This window comes from Hemitrygon akajei, chromosome 7 (genome assembly GCF_048418815.1).
Source record: "Hemitrygon akajei chromosome 7, sHemAka1.3, whole genome shotgun sequence".
NCBI lineage: Eukaryota > Metazoa > Chordata > Chondrichthyes > Myliobatiformes > Dasyatidae > Hemitrygon > Hemitrygon akajei.
This window is the reverse complement of record NC_133130.1, coordinates 147,094,862-147,110,212: the sequence shown is the minus strand read 5'-3', so window position 1 is coordinate 147,110,212 and position 15,351 is coordinate 147,094,862. Positions and strand designations below refer to the sequence as shown.

At 38.4% G+C, this 15,351-nt stretch overlaps 1 protein-coding gene across 2 annotated transcripts in view; it reads right to left on the bottom strand.

The window, feature by feature from the left end:
- The window catches only part of abca2 (ATP-binding cassette, sub-family A (ABC1), member 2), a 519,276-nt gene that overhangs the window by 178,910 nt on the left and 325,015 nt on the right, over nucleotides 1-15,351 (bottom strand). For both annotated transcript variants that reach the window (XM_073052214.1, XM_073052215.1), the window contains exons 11-14: nucleotides 15,118-15,246; nucleotides 9,215-9,382; nucleotides 7,275-7,371; nucleotides 898-1,071 (exon numbers count right to left, since the gene is read on the bottom strand). In XM_073052214.1, the coding sequence (XP_072908315.1) occupies nucleotides 898-1,071; nucleotides 7,275-7,371; nucleotides 9,215-9,382; nucleotides 15,118-15,246 (568 nt within the window). The remainder of the gene's footprint in view (nucleotides 1-897; nucleotides 1,072-7,274; nucleotides 7,372-9,214; nucleotides 9,383-15,117; nucleotides 15,247-15,351) is intronic.

Below are 15,351 nucleotides of genomic sequence, written 5' to 3'. Positions count from 1 at the left end.
GATGTTCCTTTGCAAACTTCTGACGGTGAATTTTGTGGTGAGGATGCAGGAAAGATTTTCTTCTGACGACTCTTCCATGAACATCATATTTGTGCAGGTGTCACTGCACAGTAGAACAGTGCACCACCACTCCAGAGGCTGCTAAATCTTCCTGAAGGTCTTTTGCAGTCAAACAGGGGTTCTGATTTGCCTTTTTAGCAATCCAACGAGCAGTTCTCTCGGAAAATTCTCTTGGTCTTCCAGAGCTCAACTTGACCTCCACCGTTTCTATTAACTGCCATTTCTTAATTACGTTACAAACTGAGGAAACGGCTACCTGAAAACACTTTGCTATCTTCTTATAGCCTTCTCCTGCTTTGTGGGCATCAATTATTTTAACTTTCAGACTGCTAGGCAGCTGCTTAGAGGAGCCCATGGCTGCTGATTGTTGGGACAAAGTTTGAGTCAGGGTATTTATACAACTTTGAAATTTGCATCACCTGGCCTTTCCTAACGATGACTGTGAACAAGCCATAGCCCTAACAGGCTAATTATGGTCTGAGACCTTGGTAAAAGTTATCTGAAAGCTCAAATCTTTTGGGGTGCCCAAACTTTTGCATGGTGCTCCTTTCCTTTTTCCTCCCCCCACTCCAAAATTGTACAAAACAAAAATAATACACTAATCTTGCTTAAAATGTTGAAAAGAATGTTTCATCTTTAACTTCATGACTTTTGAAGATCAGTTCATCTTCTACTCATTTAACTATTCACAGTAACAGAAACTTTGACCGGGGCGCCCAAGCTTTTGCGTGCCACTGTATAGTCTATAATGAATTACTTAAATGAACAAGAACACTTAGTCAATATAGGTACAAGATTCCTCAAATATTATTGACATATTAAACACACAACACCCACCTTGAATCCAGACAAACCCATAGAGGAAATAGAATCTTCCGCCAGTGTTGGGTCCTGGCCTCCAGTAGGCCCTGCGAATTTCATTGGTCTTCTCCGTAAAACTGGAATTTTGGCGGATCTTCAACATGACATGAGGGGGCAAAGTGCCATCCTCCTTGGTCTGAAATATTACACCTTGAGGATGAAACATACATGTTTACATTCTTTTAAGCATAATTTTATCTCAAAATTGGAACAAAGCCACTTTCACATTAGGAAACAATCACAGAACCTTACATATATACAGGAACATCGATTTTAATTTTTTTCAGTGAAACTGTGCACAATTTTATGGATGGTCTGTTTAATGATTTCAGCCATTGCTGTGATTATGAAATACAGGTTCTGGTTTCAGTGTTCAGATACCTGGAGATGATTAAACTCAAAATGCAGTACATATCAGAAATAATTTTACAATCCAAGGCTGATGAGAAGCTTTCCTTGGTTGTCATGTTAATCGTTCTTAGATGTTCAACGGTATTCGTGTTGCAATTGTTCAGCAATTCAATTATATGGCACTGGCTTCTCCACTATTTGATAAAATTATTCTTGTTGACAGATATTAGGTGGCGTACTATAATCAGGAGCACAAAACACATCAATAATACAAAAGAACATTATTGAGGCGGTTTTTTGTTCCAAGTCATTTGGTAATTCTTTTACACATACTCCCCTGGACAGTGGTTATCTTGTTATAATGCTACACAATGTTCACTCAGAGGAGCTATCTAAGCGAATTGCAGAACCCCTTTTTAATGACTAAATTATATACTGGATGCATGGAATTTGTGTCCCTTTCCTCCAATAGTTATCTCTATATACCCGGCTAAACCATGAACACGCACATTATATGTATTTATTAACAGCAAGAGAGGATACTCAGCCACTCAAGGCAGGTCTGCTATTTAATGAGATCAGAGTGATATGATTATATCCTCAACTTCACATCCTGATTTTCAACCAATCATTTTACTTCCTTGGTTATTAGGTATCTCTTCACTTCTGCTTTGAAAATATTCCAAGTCTCTGCTTCCACTGTCCTTCGAGGAAAAGTTTCAGAGACTGCCACTCTCAGAGAGAAAAAAATAATCTTATCACCATCTTAAGTGGAGGATGCCTCATTTTATGCTTCTCTTCTTAATTCTCCCTCGAAAGTAAACTTCCTTTGCACAACCACCTTGCAAAGACATGTTCAAATCTCTTCTAAACGCAAGAGAAGATGAGCCTAGTCCATCCAGCCTTTCCTCATAAGATAACCATCCATTCCAAGTGTTAGTAAATTAAATCTTCTCTAACCTGTGAACTGATGCAAAGCATTAACATCCTTTCTTACATAATAAGACGATCGCTGCATAAAGTACTCCAGTCTCACCAATGCCCAGTGCAACTGAAGCATAACCTCCTTGCTTTTGTATTCAGTCTTCCAAGCAATAAATTATACCATTCTGCCTGTAGATTTTGTTGGTCATGTATTTGAACACCCAGATCACTGTGTTTATACTCCCATGAACACAGGTTCTTCAACCCAGCTGGTTATTACTTAAGGTCAAGTTAAGTTGACTAAAAACATCATACAACAACAAACCATCAAACCAAGTGACTCCAAACGACCCAAATTGAATAAAAACCTTGTGAATCATAAGCTACAACCCAAGCTTAGATCATCCTCTCACCAAACACCTACACAATAAATTATTGGACAGATCCCAAGAACATGTTTCAAGTTGATTTCAACCCCCTCCCGAGAGCTACGTGATCACTATCATTGTCCGTGTGAAAGCAGGATGATGAAGAAGGCATGTGGTACGTGTAGGAGCCATACATCTGTACTCTATCTGCATTGTATTCTGTGATGCATATTTTATTATGGTAACTAGTCATGTGGGTGGGGGCATGGCAAAAAACGTAGGAAATAAGTATTCATGCTTTGTTCTGGCCAGTTTGGTTCTGGGGACCGCCAGGTGTCATATCTTTTGTTGATCGCTTCGTTCCGCTAACTGCTTCAAGATTGTATAATTTGCTAGTTGCTAATAAAGGATTGAGTACACTTCTTCGACTTTCTGGAATATTATTATTGGATTGATTGGAGGGTACGTCATACAACAATAAACAACACGTGCTAGTATGTTTACGTTCATTGGCTGGGGCATAGAATATAAGAGTTCAGATGTTACATTGGAACTTTACAAAACACTGGTTAGACTCCACTTAGACTATTACGTAAAGATTGAGCAATCACTCGTGTTGACTATGATGTTCTCCTAAGGGGTTGTCTATTGGGGGTCCTCAGATAGCTGTAGAGGCTGATCTGAGATTCACATATTTTGGTCCAGTGTGGCAATCATATGACATGGGTGTGGTTAGTGCTTGGGTCATCTGGTTGTTCAGTCTCCCCTTTTGCAGCTGCCACTTGCTCTTTGTGGCACAGGTCAATCTCAAGTTGCGCAGCTCCCTCTTGAACAGATTTCCTCCAGGTGTATCCACCGAGAGGAATGTCCTCTCAGTTTTTAGATGTAATGTTGAATTTCTACAGGTGTCATCTTTTTTTTTAAAACTTTTTTTTATTGTGTTTTCAAATAGTTACAGAATAAAAGTGTGTGAAAAAGAAAATGTGTTACCCATCCCCCCTCCCCTTAACCCCTCCCTCCTAACATCCCTATTGAAAAAAAGAAGAAAGAAAGAAAAAAAAGGAATGCCTGGATATTGGAAGATCCTCACATGCTCCATGGAGTTCGTAATAACTTTAGTATATATATTTATTTCCCCAAGTAACCAATTATTTCATCTTCGGAGCACCTATATATTTAATCCTGTCTTTTGTAAATAAGGGTGCCAAATTTTCAAAAATGTTTCATATTTATCTCTTAAATTATAAGTAATTTTTTCAAGTGGAATACAGCCATAAATTTCTTTCTTCCAACAATCTATACTTAAATATGTATCCGATTTCCAAGTAACTGCAATCGCTTTTTTGGCTACTGCCAATGCAATTTTTATAAATTCTTTCTGATATTTATTCAATTTGGATATCGGTTTTATCCCTTCAATATCACCTAGTAAAAGAAATATTGGATTATGTGGAAGTTGTATTCCAATAATCTGTTCCAATAAAACTCTTAAATTTGTCCAAAAATGTTGAATTTTAGAACAAGATCAAGTAGAATGTAAAAAAGTACCAATTTCTTCGTTACATCGGAAACACTGATCAGATAAATTTGGGTTTAATTTATTTATTTTTTGTGGTGTAATATATAGTTGATGTAAAAAATTGTATTGCACTAATCTTAATCGGACGTTTATTATATTTGTCATACTCTCAAGACATAGTCTTGACCAATTTTTTTCTTCAATTTTAATATTCAAATCACTTTCCCATTTTTGTCTTGACTTATGGACTCCCTGTTTAATTGCCTGTTTTTGAATCAAATTATACATACAAGAGATAAATTTTTAAATCTTTCCTTTTTGAATTAAAGTTTCTATTTCATTGGGTTTCGGTAATAACATTGTTTGACCTAACTTTTCTCTTAAATAAGTCCTTAGTTGAAAGTAACAAAAAACAGTGTTGTTTGATACTTTATATTTATTCTTTAATTGATTGAATGACATTAAGGGTGTCATCTTTGAAGCTTTAAAGACCATCATGTACACCACAAGAAGGAATCAAGATTGCTTATTATTATTTTTTGTATATGAGTGTAACAGTATATGTCTGTTGTTCTGGATCTGATACATCATAAAGAAAAGTCAATATGTAAAAGGAATCAATAAAAAACAAATAATAACACTATAAATATAAAGGTGATCCTATAAAAACAACAATGTACAAGTAACCAAGCAACACACGCAAAATGCTGGAGTAACTCCGTAGGCCAGGCAGCATCTATGGAAAATAGTACAGTCGATGTTAAGGGCCGAGATCCTTCGGCGGGTACTTTTTTTCCTAGATATTGCCTGGCCTGCTGAGTTCCTCCAGCATTTTGTGTGTGTTGCTCGGATTACCAGCATCTGCAGATTTTCTCTTGTCTGTGATGTACAAATAACTGGTCGAGTGTGGCTGCATATACTCAGGGTTAGCTTATACACACAGACTGATCGTATGAACAGAAAGTGACACTAGGTGCTGGAGTATTTCCACAGAGGGTTACAGACAGGAAATGATGTAGTGACAAAGTGACTTTTGGCAAGAGAAACTCTTCAGCATAGAGGCCGGGCATGTGAAGTCACAGAAGGACCGTGATTGTGTCAGTGTGGGTATGAGGCGTGGAGTGTAAGCGTCGAGTGGCAGTGCACCGGGGGATGAAGTATGTGGAGGAGCTGTAAAGAGGAGTAGTTAATGTTTATGTAGTGGTGCGGGGGTGGGTTAATAAGTGGCGTAGTTGATCAGCTGGATGGCATATGATTGCACTGGAGTAATTGCAGGGGAGATTCATCAGGATATTGCCTGGATTGGAGGATTTTAATTAAGGGGAGAGACTGGGGAGACTGAAATTGTTTGCTCTGGACTAAAGGAGGCTGATTGGTGACCAGATAAAAGTGTAAAATGATTACAAGAGGAATAGAGAAGATAGATGGTCAAAATCTTTTTCCCGTGGTAGGGGTTATTCATATCAAGAGGGTACTGATAAAGAGGAGAATGAGTTTTAAAGGGGATCTGAGGGGTAAGTTTCTTACAGAGAGTGGTCGCAATCTGGAATTTGTCACTGGAAGAGGTGGCAGAAATGAAATACAAGTATAGAGTTTAAGAGGCATTTAGATGGTCACAGGTAGCCAAGGCATAGAAGGATACTGTCCAAATGCAGGGGGAATGGTCAGCATGGAAAAAATGGACTGATGGGCCTGTTTCCATAATTTAGGACTTATGAGTTAGCTAATTCAGCAAAGGGATAGATCCGAGCCCCATTACTCAGTTCAGTTGCACACCAGGCGACTTACTCAATGCAGCCACTGGGTCAATGATACTTAATCAGTCAAAACAGTCCTTGCTGAAGGCAATTGAAATCTATTATTGGTTCAAAGAAAATCTGTCTTTCTGAGCCTATAATTCCCCAGTGGTCAACATTAGTGGCCGTATCACTTCTGAGAGGTCCCTGTGTGCTGTTCTAGCACTTCTGTTTGTTAGATCTCTTATTTTCAGATCTTTAGGGTTCTTCCAGGGGTCAAGAATGGTGAGGTGTTTTAATACTTGACAATTGAATATCTTAATTTTAAACGAAGATTCAGACATTAGGCAAACTGTGAAGGGCTGAGGAGCACAGCAGAGCTTCAATGAAAAGCAAAAATGGAGAAGGCAAAAATACACAAATGGCACTTCTGAAATATCTATCTCCTTTATGCTCGAGGTAACATGACATTCCTCAAAGAATAAACCAATTAATGGTTGCATAATTACATCACATGGGTAATAAGCTAACACAACCAATGAAAAATGAGAAAGCTGATAAACTGGTGTGTAACTGCTTTAGCCCTTTCTGCCAGTAAGTGGGGATGAACTATCACATACTCTGACAAAATACATGAGTTTGTTAAAAAAGATACAAATTGTGATTAAACCATTAATTTCTTTAAGTAATTCATCTAACATCCTAGTCAAAAAATTATTAAAGACAGTGGATTCCAACAAGTTTGGCAGAAGTCAGAAGCAGCCCCGAAGACCCTACAGCTCCTTGAGACTTCAAATGAATGGCACATTCTAAGCAAACCCGCTACCCAGAAAACACAAAAAGGAGAAGAGTATGTTGTGATAATTCTCTCAAAACTAGACACAATGTTTGGTATGAAAATACATGAAAAATACTCTGGACCAAAGCATACTCAAATAAATATATCCAAATACTGCCATATTTAAAAGGAGTAGTTGGTGACCAAAAAATGCCTCCACGTTATACAAACTTACAGTGCAGGAGACCATGTGACCCATTAAGAAAACTACACCATTACTCATTTAGCTGTTTCTCCTATTTTCCCTTTATTTCCTTTTTGAGGGACTAAAGTTCATAACCCAGCGCAAACTTTTTAGAATGTGAGGTCTATATTCCATCCCCACCCCTGCTGAAGGCAATGCAGGACCGAGCATAACAGATCAATCTGCAGATAACTTTATCCTGGCTCACTAGCGCCCTTCTTCCAGTGGTAACAGCTCCCATTAGCTTTTTCACTAACCTCACATTGGAAATTAAACTGGCAAGTGTCTGTAACCCTGCCTGCTACTCTAACTTTAATACTGATATGAACAACTTTATGGAAGGGAGGTGGGGGGAAAATCTACTGTTTGGTACAATCATGTTTCAACCCATGACATTGTAACATAAGCAAAGCTACATGTATAAAATACTTACTGGCAAATACTGTGACATTTTCTTGATATGCTTGGTTTAAGGTGTAGTTCACTATACTCTCCTCATTGGGGAAGCCCTTAAAAATGTCCACACTCACCTGCAGAAACAGAGAATAAAATTATTAATGTAATGAATAGCAAATGTATCAAAAATATGGTGACCAATTTCTAAAACCTCCTCAGCTTAGAACTTAGTACAGCACCGGAAAAGTCCCTTCAAATGTCTGTGCTAAACATGTTACTAAGTTAAATTAAATCTCTTCTGCAAGCTCATGATCTAAATTGCCCCACTAATGTGTCTACTTAACAGCCTCTTAGATGCCAATATCATATCTACTTCCATCAGCACCCATTCCAGGTACTCAGCACTCCCTATATATAAAACTTACTTCATAATATCATGACCCTTTGTACTAGAAATTTCTACCCTCAGGGACAGATTCTGAATGTCAAGATTTGATGCCTTTCAACAGGTTATAAACTTCTATCAGGGCTCCCTTCAGCCTCCAATGCACCCGAGAAAACAAGTTTGTCCAAATTTTCCTTTTAGCTCATTTCCTCTAATCCAGGCAGCATCTTGGTAAAACTCTTCAGCACTCCTTCCAAAGTTTCCACGTCCTTTCTGCAATGGGATGTCCAGAATTGCAGAGACAGGTACCAAACGTCACATCCTCAATGGGTCAAACTGTCAAAACCTGAAAAAAGCCCACCCTGAGGAGAAAGTGAAGATCAACACTACCTTCTGGAGAATAACAGATCAGTGGGCAAAGATACTAACTCCAGCACAGGGTTAAACAGGAAGAAACACAAGAGTTATCAGTGCTGCCTGGAAGGGATTGCATGCCTGTCATTGAAGGCAGGATTCAATATGTGACCCTGATTTTAAAATCTATCAGACAAAGATATACAGTACCATGCCAATGTCTTAGGCACATATACAGTATATAGCTAGAGCGCCCAAGACATTTGCACAGCACTGTTGTAATTTTATGTCTTGCACTGTACTTCTGCCACACAAAAAAACAAATTTCATGGTATATGTGAGTGATGATAAACTTGATTCTGATATGGGTCTCTATTGTGGACTGAGAGTGGGAAGGAGGCAAGGGGAGGGGAGGGAGTGGGAAGCACCAGAGAGGCATTCAGTAATGATCTACAAACCAATTGTTTGGAATAAAATCACCTTGCCTGATGTCTCAAGGCTGGGTGAGTCTGCACCTATGCCATTCCCTTACCTCTGGCATTCCTTCTCTGCCACCTGCCCCAGACCACTCCTGTGGTGCTCCACCCTTGCCATTCCCAACACCTTTTGCTCCTGACATAATTTACAGACTTGCTCTCTGCTCCATGTTGACAAATACAGTACTGTGCTCTATATATATATATATATATATAAACTAAGACTTTTGTACTGTGCTGTACACAAGAAACAAAAACACTGATAAAAAATGCACTGCTCAAAACTGATCCCCCAGTAAATTAACTTGCCTACCAGGTCCAGACTATATAAATTCATGTGTCATTTGGTGATTTATGATAAACATCAATATTTTCCAAGTACCATTGAATTAACTAACTCATGACTCATTTTCATTTCTACTGTCTGGTTCTACAGTCTTGTTACAATTGCTGCAATAATTGGATTAATCTGTTCTGTTATTAAGCAGGTTTACTGTTTTGCAATAAAAACAGATATTCCTGGAAATTGTTAGCAGATGAGACAGCAACTGTGGAGAAAGAAACACAGTTAACGTTTCAGACTGAAGACATAGCAATAGAATTAGAAGTGTAAATTAATATTAAGTTGCAGAAAAGATTAGGGCGGAATGGATAGGACAAAGGTAATTGTCTTGTGACAACAGATAAATCTAGCAATCAAATTTTATCAATGATTCTGTGCAGCACGAGCCCAGCAGTTTAACCTGCCGCTTGTCTTCTGACCTTGGACATAAACTGGATCCAGCCGCAGGCTGCATTATCAATGGTATCCAGCTGCTGGAGCAGCGTGCTGGAATTAGGCATGGAGAAGTTGCTGTCGATGAAATTCCTGATTATGTCACTGTCAGAGGCATTCAACACTTCCGGACGCCTTTTCAAATCAGAAGTAAACTGTAAAACACAAAAGTTAATAGAAGCAAATGCACAGATGTGTGATATACAGATGTGTCTCATTAAATCTTACATCCTACTTCTGTAGTTCTAGAATTAACTTAACACAGAGAATTGTATAAATTTAAAACAGCACAAATAGCAATTGGTGCAAGTCAGTGGTTCAATTTAAAGCTGAAAGTGATACGTTTGTTTTAACTAAAGGTGTAAAAGGATAATGGGTAGAAGGCAGGTGTGTGAAGCTACTGTAGGTCGCAGGGCAGGTGTGTGAAGCTACTGTAGGTCGCAGAGCAACTGTGATCTCGCTGGTTGATGAAAGATCTGACAACTATACAACTTTTGCTTGTTCCTGGGTTCTGAAATTATAAAATTAATTTCAAAAAGGCAGAATATAAGCAGAAAATTTGGTTGGTGAATGTTTCAAAATGGAAGGCAACTCAGAAAATGGATCTTTCAAGTGTTATTTTAATTTTGATGATATTCAATAGAACTGGCACAAGCTTAATTAAAAAAGAATATGTCCTTAAAATTCATTCATCAGCATTTGCTATATTTTTACAATTCTACTTGGTTTAAGTTATACTAAATATTTCAGCCACTGTTAACAGGTATATAGAAGGTGTGGGGGCTGACAGCATCTATGAAGATGCAGACGAAGTTCAAGCTTCAGGTTGTTGCTCTTTCAGCAAAGTGCTCAGATGAAGGTTTACTGGCCTGAAACATAAATCCTGCTTCTCTGTCGCAGATATTTCCTGTCTTGCTGGGTGACCTCAGCATTTTCTTGTTTTATCTCATTTATGGTCTGTTGTTGTTTTGGTTCAACATGAATGAAGGATGACAGTAAAGCAGTTCCAAGTACTCATTAATTTATAACAAAATGATTACATTTAAAACTGACATTCCAGACCGTACTCCAAAATAAAGTAGATATTTAAATTGGGCCAATCACTGTCATGCCCCTTTTTCCAAATCCAATCACTTAATGTGCAAGTTATTACCAACTTAAATTTCTTCAACCAAGTTAAAGATTATCTTGCTGGATAATATTTCTAAAAAATGGCACTTTTAGTAAGTAGAAACTCCTTGCATTTAGCCATCCCAGCGGACTTTAGAAGCTGCAGAATGGAAACTGATTAGATGTTGATTATTGTATTATACATCTTAAATACAATTATGTGGTAACTGATATAATAATTATGCAGTTTATTAACATAAACAGGAAGCAGTTGCTGAGTGAGAAATTCACTGGCACACAGTCAAATCCCAGCAGGCTTCTTGAAGTATAATTATGGTTCCAAATTTCAGTTCTCTACTTTTGATCTTAATGAGGACTATGATTAGTTCTGAGATGAAGTGAAATATCTGACATGTCTACTACATTAACGGATCCATGGATGGCTTGAGAGCATCCCAGATCAACAGAAGGGAGAACAATCTCATTCTGTTATTATTCTTTGATGTAAAAGGCAATGGTTTCCTAAAGGTAGTTTTCACGATGATTATTTGCTTTCCATAATCACATTGGCTGTGCCACTGACAGCAGCCAACAATGCAGAAGAAAGCAACTCCACCACTCACTGGCAAACAGGACTTGGCATTATTAGTATGTTAAGAGAGTCATAGATGATTGCAGACTCAACTGTCAGTCAGAAGTGCCTGGATTTAAAAGTTATCAGTACATTAACTATTTATCATCTGAAACTCCCAAACTTCACTGGGGTGGTTGAATAAGAGAAAGATACAATTCTCGAGAGAAGATGTCACTGAATATGTTTATTTATTTATATAAATGCCACATAGAATCGGCCCTTCTGACTCTCTGAGCCGTGCAGTCCAGCAATCCCCAATTTAACCCTAGCCCTATTTATAAGGACCAAGTTGGCCTTCCACTGGTACATCTTTGGACTGTGGGAGGAAACTGGACTACCCGGAGGAAACCCACATGATCACAGAGAGAATGTACAAACTCCTTACAGGCAGCAGCAGGAATTAAACACAGGTTGCTGTGCTAACTACTGATTTACCATGCCACCCAATTTACACCAATGCACAAAACGTAAAATGATTTAAATATTAAAATCATAATCTAGCAACTGGATAAACAAACCCCATTTGCAAAAACAAATACATACTTTGAAATGGATCCTGACCCACCAGAGCCAAACAGGGATAAAGAGAAGCAGGAGTCAATGATCTAGTGAGCCAAATCAAGTACACTTAGATCAGAATGACCAGCTGAGAATAATTGTATAGAGCTAGGCTGAGGATCTTTTAGTAAAATGGTTAAAGTGGTGAATAATAGTGAGACAATTACTGGTACTGTAGGAATTATAAATTACAAAATTAAACTTATTTTAGGGATATACTGTAAGTAGTAGAAAGAAATGTTCAAAGTGGAAATACCACAACCTCCAGCTCCCACTGTCAATGACAAGTTGCTAGCTTTTTTAAACTCAGAGACTGTATTATGATTCACCATTTGAATCTTATTTTACAATATTGAGAAACATAACCATTTTATGTTTAGATTTTCCTTCCTATCTTCACCGGGGATCACAAAGTTTTCCCTTTCTTGGGTAAACCTTATTCAATAACTATTAAGAAATGCTTCAGACTATGGTTTGGGAAAAACAAAATTCAGCTTATTACATCATTGTATAGGTCACATCATGTTAAAAAATGTGCAGGAAGATCTGGCACAAAATCACGGATTTCTTCCATTTTCCATTTATGGTTTCATTTTTACGGCTAGCTGGCTTCTATCAAAGCTTTAGTGACATGCTTCAGTTCACTGCTAGAGCTTCCTAAAGGTTGCCGAACTTATGAATCTCAATATCTCTCCCAATTAAGCACGTTGCCCATAGGGAAATATCCAGTAAATACAGTATAAAGCCAATGTATACAATCTGGAACATCTGAATATAGTTACAACAAATTAAATTTCCCTCATTTGGGTCAGGAAACTTGAGTTCTATAGATCTGTTTCAGGATGGATCTTTTTATGCCAGGAATAAACAGAACTTGTTTTCATCTTTCTTTTGCAGGAACAATATTCTCAGAGACCCTGAGAGTATTTCCAAAACAAATGGAAATTATGCAAACGTTAGGCATAGCCTGCACAGTAATTACAAATATGAATAAAAACAGAAAGAAAATATTGCATTTGTACAAATCCCCACAATGTAAAACTGAACCAAGGTTGCTTTAGTCATTGAAATACTTTTGAAGTGCAGTGTTAAAAACATGGATCACCCGAAGTCTAGAACACCTATAAAATCAGTGACAAAATACATATTTTCTGTAGTTTGCTAGTGGTGTGATAAATGCTGACCAGAACACTTAGAGCAATCCCTGTTTTACTTGTGATGCCACAGGAATCTTTATAGTTGATGAGTTAGGGAGAACATTATGTTATAAGGAATCGCTTCTTCCCCTCTATCATCCATTCTCTGAATGGACATTGAACACATGCTGCCTCAAGGAGAAGACCAGAGACGAGCATGGGGCCATGATCCACACCCTTTCGAAGCATCGAGAAAGACTGAAGCATCAAGCTGAAGGCAGAGGAGGACAGTGGTCACTCGCCATGGAGGCCGAGGGTCAACGGTAGGTGGGAGCTGGGTCGGTGGCGGTTGGAAGGCTGCAGGTCGGCAGTTGCTCTTCAGGGAAGGACCGAGTTTGAGCAGCCACTCTCGGTTCTGACGGGAGAATGTTTCCGAAATCCTATGATTCACGTGTCATACATCTTTCTCTTTCAGTTTTCCTTCTTGTTGCCGGTTGGCGGGCTGGGGCTCCAGATGGGCGATATATGTTAGTTTTTGTGAGGGAGGGGTTGGGGAGTTGTGGTCTGATGTTTTTATCAGTTTTTCTGTGTGGATGATCTGTTGGTTTTTGTGTATGAGGCAGGAGGTTGCAGGTTTGATGTTATTGTGACTGATATTCTGCGAGGGACGGGACCGGGGTTTGGGATTTATGAATTTTGTTTCTTTTTCCTTCTTTTGTGGCGGGGGGGGGGGGATTTTGTCTTTTTGTTTTAATGATTTCCATGGTTTCTTCTGTATTTCATGGCTACCTGGAGAAGACGAATATCAGAATATCGAAGTAGATGTGTACTCTGACAATAAAATGAACCTTTGAACACATGAACACTACCTCACTACTAAATATATACTTAAACGCAACAAGTTTCATGACATACACCAGTGATACTAAACCTCATTCTGATTATAAGCACTTACATAGTAACACATCAGTTGCGATTTAGTGTTCCAAGTATAATAGCATTTGATCCCATAAAACTCTGTAACTACTGATACTGATGCAAGTTGGACAAGTCCTGAGATGGAGTAGATTGTATGCTTTGCATCACAAAACTGTCTTTATGACAGAGGCTCCCTGGAGGAGTTATTTATATTGAGTGTATACCCTGGAAGTGTGACAACATGAAATTGAGAACTTCTATGTCACTGTTTTCACTTCTCAATTTTTTAAAAAAGGTTGTATTAGGCAAATCTGAGCCGTGTTAATGTCTAACAGGCAACCATTCATTTTGAATGGGTTATTGATGGTGAAAGGATTCATTTAGTTGCTGATAACAGGGTATCAGTTTCACTTGCAGCTTCCAGTGACACCGGTGAGGATGGTTAAAATGTGTCAGAAATAGCTCTAAGTGTGGCTGCACCAAACACAGGTAAGGACATATCAGATCAAGGAAAGAAAAGACACAATAAGGCTAGACTTCAGTGCCCCTATGTTCAAAGAAATTATTCACATTAATTACCAAGGCTTGATAATTAAGAATTGGAATCAGGGAAAGTATTGAGAGATCTGGCACCCTCTAAATTGTTATTAACCAAGGAGTCACTACTACTACTACAAGTTCAGGAAAGAAACAATTGAAGAAATATACTGCAAAAGAAAAGGGCGCCATGGTGGTGCAGTGGTCAGCACGGGGCTCTTACAGCTCAAGGCATTTTGAGTTCAATCCTGGCATCCTCTGTAAGGAGTTTCTGTCTGTCCTCCCCATGGAATGCATGGGGTTTCCCTGGGTACTCCGATTTCCTCCTACAGTCCAAAGACCTAGAGGGTAAGCTATTTGGCTGTTGTAAATTATCCCATGATTGGGTGAGGACTAAATTGTGTTTGTCAGGGGTTGCTGGTCGGTGTAGGTCCAAGGGCTGCCAAAGAGCCTAATCTGCATTGTATCTCTAAATAAAGTAAAAGTAATCTCACAAATTAAATTGTCAACAGAAAATATTCTTTTCCTTCAAAAACTTTCTGGAGTTTTGTTCCTTAACGTGATGCAACATAAAGTACTCTGGTTTTTTAAAAATAGCTAGTGTTGCTACGCATAGCTGGAGTGATGCAAAACTTCTATGTCACTGTTTTCACTTCTCAATTTTTTAAAAAAGGTTGTATTAGGCAAATCTGAGCCGTGTTAATGTCTAACAGGCAATCATTCATTTTGAATGGCTTATTGATGGTGAAAGGATTCATTTAGTTGCTGATAACAGGGTATCAGTTTCACTTGGAGCTTCCAGTGACACCGGTGACTTGTCTTAATCAGTAATATGAATGGTTTTCTCGTCAGCATATAAATTGGTGTCAACTTCTATTCATTTTGCTTATTTAAGGATTAAACTGGTCACCAGTTGATAGAACTGTAGCAAGAAAGTAGTGAACCTTGTCTGCCGAAGCATATTCAAGTAGTTATGATAAACAGATTAAGCACGTACTTGCTGCAGCCAGCTGATGCGATTCTGTAGCTTGCCTTCTTCCAGAAAAGTGCGGATTTCAGAGGAAATATTCAGCCAGACTCTGGCATAGTGAGTGACATTGCCAACAAAAGCAAATGTTTCATTAGCCTGGAGAAAACAAAATCAGACAAAGGCAAACAGATTAATTGCATTATGAGAAATAACTAGAATGCTCACATAAAATACTCCACTGCTGACATCCAAAAGTAACAA